The sequence below is a fragment of the Limulus polyphemus genome, unplaced genomic scaffold (genome assembly GCF_000517525.1).
Source record: "Limulus polyphemus unplaced genomic scaffold, Limulus_polyphemus-2.1.2 Scaffold3953, whole genome shotgun sequence".
Lineage (NCBI taxonomy): Eukaryota > Metazoa > Arthropoda > Merostomata > Xiphosura > Limulidae > Limulus > Limulus polyphemus.
Window position 1 is genome coordinate 68,984 of NW_013669563.1, and position 10,296 is coordinate 79,279.

General features: G+C 34.5%; 1 protein-coding gene across 1 annotated transcript in view; it reads right to left on the reverse strand.

The window, feature by feature from the left end:
* LOC106470338 (integrin beta-PS-like) overlaps positions 1-10,296 on the reverse strand; it is a 40,158-nt gene that overhangs the window by 9,640 nt on the left and 20,222 nt on the right. The window contains exons 9-13 of the mRNA XM_022398954.1: positions 9,801-9,956; positions 8,991-9,130; positions 7,496-7,562; positions 4,759-5,064; positions 1,641-1,767 (exon numbers count right to left, since the gene is read on the reverse strand). Of these exons, the coding sequence (XP_022254662.1) occupies positions 1,641-1,767; positions 4,759-5,064; positions 7,496-7,562; positions 8,991-9,130; positions 9,801-9,956 (796 nt within the window). The remainder of the gene's footprint in view (positions 1-1,640; positions 1,768-4,758; positions 5,065-7,495; positions 7,563-8,990; positions 9,131-9,800; positions 9,957-10,296) is intronic.

Genomic DNA, 10,296 nt, shown 5'->3' on the forward strand with positions numbered 1-10,296 from the left:
ACCAGACATGTTGATTTCGTGTTGCAGTTCTTGGACAGACTGCCAATATCTTATAGGCTGATGAAGCACACTTCATCTTTTATGGGAATGCCATCACGCACAATGCATTATGTGATCGGAAATTAATCTATATGGGATGTTTTTTATACATCTTCATGATGCTAAGATGATTGTATGATGTGCTTTGCAGCTGATTTTGTTATTGGGCCGTAACTTTTTTGAAGAATTATCAGCACATGGACAGTCAATACTGCACGGTATCATACACTACTCACAAGCACTATGATGCCCAGTCAATACTGCACGGTGTCATGCAATACTCACAAGCACTATGATGCCCAGTCAATACTGCACGGTGTCATGCACTACTCACAAGTACTATGATGCCCAGTCAATACTGCACGGTATCATACACTACTCACTATGATGCCCTTACTGCAACAACTAAATATGATAGACATTATGGTTTTAGTGCAGGATCATGTCTCTCTACGTATTGGTAACAAGGTGACAAACGTTTTGAGGGAAAACTATCAGTGCAGAACAATTTCATATCACTTTCCTTGTGAATGACCACTTCATTTACAGGATCTAACACTAGCCGATTTCTGACTGTGTGAATACCTGAAATCCCGTATGTATGTACCGTGAAAAGCCTCACACAATTCCAAACTTCAAGGATGCAACTGTTCGGAATATGGACACCATCAAGAATACAACTGTTCGGGATGTGCCAATCATACCAGATGAGATGTGTGTCATTGCTCTAATGTCCCTTGTCACAAAGATACAATGCATTCTGAACGCTGGGAGAACATATTTCGAGCAGTTGTTGTGACTGACCAAACAAGAGGTCAAAGTGGCAACCCTAGTAGTAACACAAGACAACTGTGGCATTTGCATCAGTATTATATTCTTACCATCCCTGTACAATTTCACCTACTTATGATGTACAGTTTGTGAGATATAATGTGCTGAACTAAAAATACTTTTTTAATAATCACCCGAAATGTCGTAGGTCTAAATTTAAACTTATACGTTTGATAAAGGAACTTGGTAACATGTCGTAATCTTTACTGCAACAATATAACTTCGTTATATCACAAGCACGAGGATTAAAATCTTCCCGGACTTTGCTTCATTTAAAGTGACGACACAGTACCATTTGTCAGATACCAAACACTGCTTTTACAGTTTTCGACAGTTGGCCTGCTATTCGGCCACGTGCTTTGGTAAAAGCTTGTGAACACATCTTGTTTTCGCTTTGTAAACCCTAAGTAATTATCTTATTTACAGATATAAGGGAGGTCCTCACATCAGCTGTTTGTCTGTTAGCCGGTCATTAAGTAGCCTTTGTTTTACTGGTGCATTTCAACTCTACAGACATCTCTTTCTTCGCAATACTAAAATTTCGTGAGTTACAAGTTTTTATAATCGTTGAAACCAGGAGCAATTCACGTAGGAATGTCAAGTCGGGTAACCTTACCAGTTTTAGGCATCACCATGCTTCAACAGAATTACAACATGAGAGTAAGGGCGTTTAATGAGATATCTCGTAAAGATGCTCTGGAGTATAGAATATTACAACAGCCCCTTCCAGTATTTGTTACACAAAATAATTCTTATTTTTGACAACTCACCATGTAAAGTATCCACTTTTACAACCTCAAACTCACAGTTGTTGCACTCTTCATTACTCAGAGAACCCGTCTGGAAAGCTTTGCATTGGACACATGCTTTAAATTCTTCACAACGTCCAACACAAGTCTGAAAATAATTTAAACATTTGTTATACTCTTCTAATTCAGTTCTAATCATAATTTGGAATGATGCAGCCAGCTTGAAAAATAGATAAGTTTCAAATGTATATTTAAAAGTTTTTTATTTCTCTAAGTCTTTGAAACTATGAATTTTCAAATGTTTCTTCACAGAAAAAAATCGTTGTTAGTTTTTCAGCATGTATCTTGTGAATTAGATATAAGAAACATAATGTGAATATTTCATGCAGATATAAGATATTCACTGCAGTTGTTAAAAATATATTTTTACTGTAATTGTGATAAATTTCAGCATTTATATTAATCAAAGCTGATTATAGATTATGTAATTTTTACCACTTTTTTCTGTTTACAATTTACATACCAGTGTAATTGTGATCTTATTTAACAATCATTTATGCACAGTTTTCTGAAGGGGAACATTTGTCTGCCATATTGTTTAATTACAGCTTTTGATAAGTAATGCGCAAAAAGACTGCTTTTAAGTATTGCAAATGATTAAACATATTTTTAGAAGCTATTCTAACACGATTAATTATTATCATTGTTAACACTGTTTAAATATGGTTAAGTTACAAAACAAATCGATGTTTTTATTTTTCTTAATCTTGAAACAAATATCAGTAATTTAACAGAGAGGCAAGACTCTCATTTTCAAATCTAATTTTTGGGTGTAAAATGTATTTTGAATTCATTATTTGCACATTTAAGTTGTGATATAAAGCCCACTGAATTTACTCCCCGATCCGGAAAAAGAAGAAAAATACGTTGTTGTGTTCTTTTCGCCCTAGAATAATGCCCCCCAAGTGGCACAGCGGTATGTCTGCGGACTTACAACGCTAGAAACCGGGTTTCGATACCCGTGGTGGGCAGAGCACAGATAGCCAATTGCAAACAAACAAACAAACAAATCTAGAATTATTTTTAAAGGATTCAGCTTGAAAGACTGTGTAGTTCAAACCCATTTTGCGGCCTTCTTAATTATAATTAGTTAAATCTCAAGCTGTAAATATGAGAAGTTCCTTCCTACATTAGATTGGCACCTTTTCGGAAACTGGAATAAATAGCAAGCAGATATACATATTTTATCTAAGTTGAACAATTAAATGCCACCTGTGCATAACGACATACTTTGTTTGTTTGTTGAATTTCGCGCCAGCCATTCCTTATTTAGAAGTGATAGACTAGAGAGGAGGCAACTAGTCAACACTACTCGCCGTCAACTCATGGGCTACTCTTTTACCAATAAAAAGTGCGATTTGCCATCACATTACGATACTCAACGATTGAGAAAGTGGGTATGTGACGGAATTGAAACCAGCGACTGCCAGATTGTCAAGCGCCCTAACCACCAGATCATGCCAGTCGAACGACATGTTATGCTTTCAGAAAATAATGTGAATCTATTTTAATGGAGAAATGCACATATTATGTAGAGAACTTTTTGCCAGTTAGAACAACTAAGCTAAGAGTGCTACATTATTATGTATATCCGATTCTTACATTTAGAAGTGAATATTGGTCAATTTCACCAACTTTGGAAAGGAGATTATAAGCAACTGAGATGAAATTTTAAGAAGAATGTTGAGGATATTGTGGACGGATCGTGTGAAGAATAAGGAGGTACTTAGAAGAGCAGGAACACATAAAAATATGATAACAACCATTACAAGAAGACGGCTCCAGTTTATGGGTTAGTAATGACAAAAGGCAAACTAGACAATTTAGCGATAACAGGAAAAATTGAAGGGAAATGAAGTAGACGTAGGTCGAGACTGACTTTCATCGGTAGTCTGAGTAAATGGATGAAGTAGATGTGTTCAAAACAACTAAGGATGAAAATCTGTGGAAGGCCATGATCGCTAACGTAATGCCCGAAACAACAAAGGAGGAGAATCTGTGGAAGGCTATGATCGCTAACGTCCTGCCCGAAACAACAAAGGAGGAGAATCTGTGGAAGGCCATGATCGCTAACGTACTGCCCGAAACAACAAAGGAGGAGAATCTGTGGAAGGCCATGATCGCTAACGTACTGCCCGAAACAACAAAGAGGAGAATCTGTGGAAGGCCATGATCGCTAACGTCCTGCCCGAAACAATAAATGAGGAGAATCTGTGGAAGGCCATGATCGCTAACATCCTACCCGAAACAATAAAATATGATAATCTTTGGAAGGCCATAATCGCTAACGTCCTGCCCAGAAATGGTACTTAGAGGGAGAGAGACAGGAAGAAAACAACGATAAGCGAACCAGAAATACTAACGTACGTTATCACGATTTAAAAACAAAAAGAAACCATGCTAACGAATGCTCAGTATGTTTGATGAATTGACGTATCTATATTACGTAACAAGCCGTATTAATGAACAAGCTTAGGCCTAAAGCTATTTTATTGTTTATTATTGAGGTTTTTAATTGTTTGTTTACATATCGAAGAAGAAGTGTCTAAGTAATATAACCATCATCATGGATGTATATGAGGATTATATCTTATCAAATATTTCCATTGTTTCTTCTGAATGTAACAATACAAAAAGTGTATTTACCCTCTAGCTTTCGAACTGATGATTAGAAAGTATCAAAGGAGCAACTTATAACTGACTTAAATTTGAATTTGAGCGAACGGCAACAATAATACTTAGAATGAAGTTAACATGTTTTAGGATGTGACAATATTACTTAACAATAAATCAGAGAATTCTTCAGTAAATGATTTCAATCCAACAGTAAGAAAGGAATGGAACTTTGAGTGTTATAAATTCCAGAAGTAAAAGTGTTTGATGAAACAACGAAGATATTTATAAACTGATAAAATACAAGGCGGAAAATTTTATAGTAATTAATTTTTTAAAGTTTATATTGAAAAATCTTTTATATTTAATGATGTTTTAGGACAGATATCAATAATGAAAATATATTATAAGATACTCAGACAAAGAAAGCCAAAACATTTTACAACTAGTGACAATTCCAACTTACTGGACAGTCTTGGCAGTATTGACCACCATAACGGGCTTTATCGGTAGAAGTGCAGACACATTGTCCACACTTGCAGATCCCATGTCCACTACAGATCAAGTTTGATTCCTGATTTCCAGGTGAAATACATGTAGAATTATCAGTGCTACATTCGCAGCTGCTACCACTCCAACCGGCTCTACATACACATTGCGATTCACAGCACATTCCCCTCTTTTCACCCCCACACATTTTTCCTTCTTCATCTCTTGCACATGAATAGTCATCACACTCACAAAAGGTACCAAATATATTTTTACTTTTTTGCTGAAAATGTTAGAAGAAATAAACAACATATTCAACAATACGTGTAAATATATATATTTTTTTATCTAAAAGATAGAAAATTATAGTTTACGTTTATGTGTAAGAATGATTAATTACTTTAGATATTCATCTACAATTCTCAGAATATTTGAAGTATTTTACTTGAAAAGCAAACATATTTAAACCTGAAACATATGGTTTTAAGAGCTGTTGATATATTTCGGTATAAAAAATGTGTTTGTACATTTCCAAAATCAGACAGTAAGAGGTAGCACATTTGATCTATAATTTTCATAGAGCATTATACAACTTGAATTCTAGCAGTATACACTAAGAAAATTAATTCAATAGGAAAATAGCCTGATAGAAGGCCCTTTAAATACTGTGGAAATTTTATCAAGTACTTCTCAAATGTCAAACATTAAGAAAAGATTATCCAGATGTTTTATTTAAGTTTGTATGCGCATTTTCATCATGTGATTTTGATAGTAATGGTGAAAGAATACAGTTTTTAACCTCTGATCTTGACTTTTATGATGTAAAATTCAGTTATCCTTCAGTGGGCTTCAACATTATGGTTGAAGGTCATAGCCTCCAAGTAGTGTATCATGTTCATACTTGTTGTAGCCATTCCAGGCAGCCGTACTGGTTGATCCTATCGTTCAAGATGACGCCATCCATTTGAAATATCTATCTTAGATGAGAGGCAGATCTTCTTGATGGTACCAATCATGGTACAACCATTTTGAACTGCCTTCACTAGGCACAGCCATCTACGACAGAAATGATCATGATGTGACCAAACCGTTCAATGTGGGGGTCGTATCAAATTCACTTAATTCGTAATGGATCAGAGAAGATCTGCTCCATGACTCTGGACAATCGATCATTCGTTTTTGTATTATATTATTTCAAAAGTGGAGGTACTTTGAATAGATTGAACACCATGTTCGGAAGAAAAAAAAAACTGATCACACCATAGGGTTTACGTGAGTGGTTTCATTTCACTCCAGGACTTTGTGTCTAAAGTGTACGAGATTATCGGCTATCACAGGGACATTTAGACACCCCATTTACAAACATTTAAAATTCTTTTAGTGTGTGACTGTTGTTGTTTTGTATATCTTTACACTAACTCAGTTTTAGTTCAAGTAGTTGAATTAATATTCTTTTTCACTGCACCTTGGAGAATATTTCAGCTCATTTACCTCTGTCCATTAATTAATTTACTTGTCTTGATGCATTTGTGAAAGTGATCTTGTCTGAGTTGCTTACAGAAAGTTAATCGTTTTAGACAACCTCTTTAACAATTTTTTAGATATCCAAATTCGTAGTATACCATTGTTTAGCTGTGTTCAGGACATATCTTTCAGATATTGGTTTATTAATTTCAAGAATGTTTGTTTTTTCAATATCATCTGCTATGACTTGTAAGTAAATAGCACACTAGGGATTATGTTGAGTAAGACAAAATTTGTCTTAAGTTACAACTATTTTATTACACCAATAATTATCAAAGCCATCTCATTAATTGAAGTTGTCTTTTCCTTTAGATCTATCAACACTTAGAACATCTTCATTATCAGTTGTATCTCCCTTTTCCGAACTACTTTCATTAGAAGCATCATTCTTACCAAGGATATATATTTTTTGGTGGAAACTGTTTCCATTTTTACTAATGTCTTCCAAGGATTTTTGTTTCTCTCCGTTCATTCTACGCATAACATTGTTACATCTCTCACCATTAAAGCTTTAAAGCAACTATTTCACACAAACTCTAAAAATGATCAAGAGTGTGAAAGTTTGCAATTAAAAAGTCAAATGACTAAAAGGTCACTTTTATACATCAAGTGTTGGTGGACATAAGCGATGATTGGTGATTCACATGTGACTTAGAGTGCATACCAATGGCTCGTATGTCACTTAGATCACATACCAGTGGCTTACATGTGACTCAGAGCACATATTAGTGAATCATTGTATCTTAGTGGCTTACGCTAAGTGATTAAAAGCAAAACAAAATCATACTGATAAAGTCTCACGTGATACACATTAGACATTTCAAATGAGCAAACTGTTTTGGTTCAAACTACGTCCAATATTCCTAACAATAAGCTCTACCTATCTGATTTTAATCGTCACAAGAAATACCAGGTAAAACACTCAGCAAGACCAAGAAAGAAAAAATAACAGTAACATTAAATTTACATTATATTTGAATATACATATATACAGCTAAAAAGAGTACAATGCCAAAGTAATTACACAATCGTATAATTATCTTAGCCTTGTACTCTTTTTAACGGTATATATGTATATATTGCACAAGTGCCATTTTAAATTACATTTATATTTGAATATATCCAAATAACATTTAATATGTAAGATATTAGTGTTGTATACACGTAAGAGATGAAAACCAAACGCTTACTTGTGGGCAGGTGCATTGTCCACAAACGCAATAACCTTGACCAGAACACACCCGACTACTGTTTCCCCTGCGCATAAGACATTAGTATAATAAAGGTGATTTTTTTGTTTCAAATCCAAATATTATCAATAATAAAGTCTATTATTTGTCAATAGCTTACACCTATAAATATAGTGTTATACACTATTTATTTGATACACGTATACAAAAGATTGAGTAGGTTACATTAAAACGACTATTAATACGCAAACAGCTAGTCATGTGGCGTATCGAAGTAGTGTGATGCCACCGAAAAGTAATCAGTTTGGGGAACGGTAAGTAATAGCCTTTTCCCACACATCATATTTGTACACTCAGATCATAAAAATGTGTCCTGATAGGGGACTTAGAACTTCCAAGACACTGGAAAACAAGGGAATATAAATTAGTTCGGGGTACCAGGACCATTCAGAAAGAGTCTTACAACAAATCTTATGCCAGATGTGGTAAACAAAGTGTAATGTCTTGTAACAGCTGAGAATACATAAATACAGATGATCAGCGGTAAAAGTCTCCCATGAATCCCAATTAATGAATCCATAATCAAGAGTAATCTACGTTTGGAACGAGACCAATACGGTATGGGCTCATCAAGATAAGAGTTCCAGTCATACTTCCCATTCAACCGTCGTATTCCTCAAACAGTTGGAGAATGGAACGAGTATTCATGTTATTTTATGATAAGACATATTGGTAAAGTCGCCGTGTGCAGCGCCTGTGGATTTCTGTGTGAATGGACTATTGAAACGAGACCTGGGAAACCGCCTTTCTTGAAACCACACACAGAGGAGTGGTGTGCTTTAGACATGACAGCCTCATGATGAAACCTTTTGTAATAGAAACTACGCTGCAAGGATATTGTCAAAATGCACGGTCGTCAGATATAGCATGACCGGACATTTCAATATGGACTGTAACGACGTGGTGAGGTTCCAAAATCATGTTAATATAACGTACTCAATCTCTGTATAATATTATGTATGATTTATGAATCTCTATCATACCCTCCAAAGACTGCTAGACAACTCAGCACATTGATCAGATGACGAAAATGGACAACACAACAAATAGATTGATTTAAGTATGTGGTTTATGAGGAAATATTTTTTTACCACAAGCAACTGTATAAGTTGTATTTTTAAACTCTAATATCGCTGGACAAAACAAAAAGCATGCATAGCTAGTTAAGCAAAGGAGGACTAACATATGATGGCTTAAGCACACTTACGTACTGCAACTAAGCATGTGCTTTATTTTCTGTGTAACAATAAACTATCAAAAGTCTCCGTAACTGTACGTTTAGTTACAATGGCCATTAAGCATATTACACGTGTTTTTTATTCAGCTAAGCTAACAAAACACATTAAAACAGGAAACTAACAAACAGTCAGATAGATCAATCTATGGACAAAAACGACAGACTTATAACATAGAAACAAAGTTGAAAACTACCCACTTTTTGCATTGATCAAGTTTTTCCTGTTTGATTAGGTCGTTCCCAGTACATTCACATTCTCTTCCAAAACGGTTGTCTTCGCAATAACACATCCCACACTTATATGCCCCTAGATTGCTACAACGTGGACTGCTTTTTTCCTTAAATTTTATATATATAAGAAAGGAGTTTTTATTTCAAACAGTAATTTAAATAACACTATATATATTCTAAGACATCAACAGTGACTGAAGGTCATGTGTTCATCAAAGATAGCTCATAAAGTCAGTCGATTGGTTTGCTATTCAGTTATACGGATAATCAATAGAGGATCATTTATCTGCCAGAGCTGGCATTTCCTACGTATCTAACAGCCTGTTTGTCTTTACATCTGTTTGTTTGTGCAATTTATTAAAAAAATAAGTTTTCTGAGGTTAACTTAATGGCTGAGTTTTAAAGATTGCTACAAAATGTGAGATGAAGCAGGTGCAATACGTTGTATTCATTTTTAAGGGATGACATTTCAAGAATGTGTCGATTGGAAACAGATTAAAACCATCATTTCGTTTCGAGTTTTACGCTAAGTAGTAAATATTAATTTTGTTGTTGTCTATTTTACTGTTTAGTGAAGTCACTTTATCTGATGAGGTAGGAAATAAAATTATTCCCTTATTCTTATGGGACTTTTTATGTTAATATATCTTTTACACTTAAGTCAGTGCCCTTATTTCTAACAGATAAAATATTCCATCAAATTTACTACAATTCACTAAAGTATCGATTAGTAAAGAATTGCATATAAAAAGTAAACTTTGGAAATAATTTGCTTGCCTCGAATTCTGGCTTCTCACAGTCACACTCACATATCAGCTCAATGTCTACTTGTACAAACTCGTTCAATCCGACCGGAGAAATCAAAACTGTCTGATTCCATTGAGATGGATCTGAAGGACAAGACGTGGCTTTCACTTCGACTTCAAATTCAACCTGAAGTAAACACGTTTCACACAAATATAATTAAACAACAAAATATCTTATTGTAAATACAAAATACTTTAACTGATGCATGTGTGGCAATTCCGACTTTATCATCATTGTTCTATCTAGTTTCTGAAGAAAATAAAAACCCATAACCTTTCATCAGCATAATGAACTAACATTATACTTTCCTCATATCTATCTTTATAAGAGAATATATTCACGTATTACGTTACTTTCCTTACATGTATCTTTATACAAGAATATTCACATATCACATTACTTTCCTTATATGTATCTTTATACAAGAATATTCACATATCACATTACTTTCCTTATATGTGTTTTT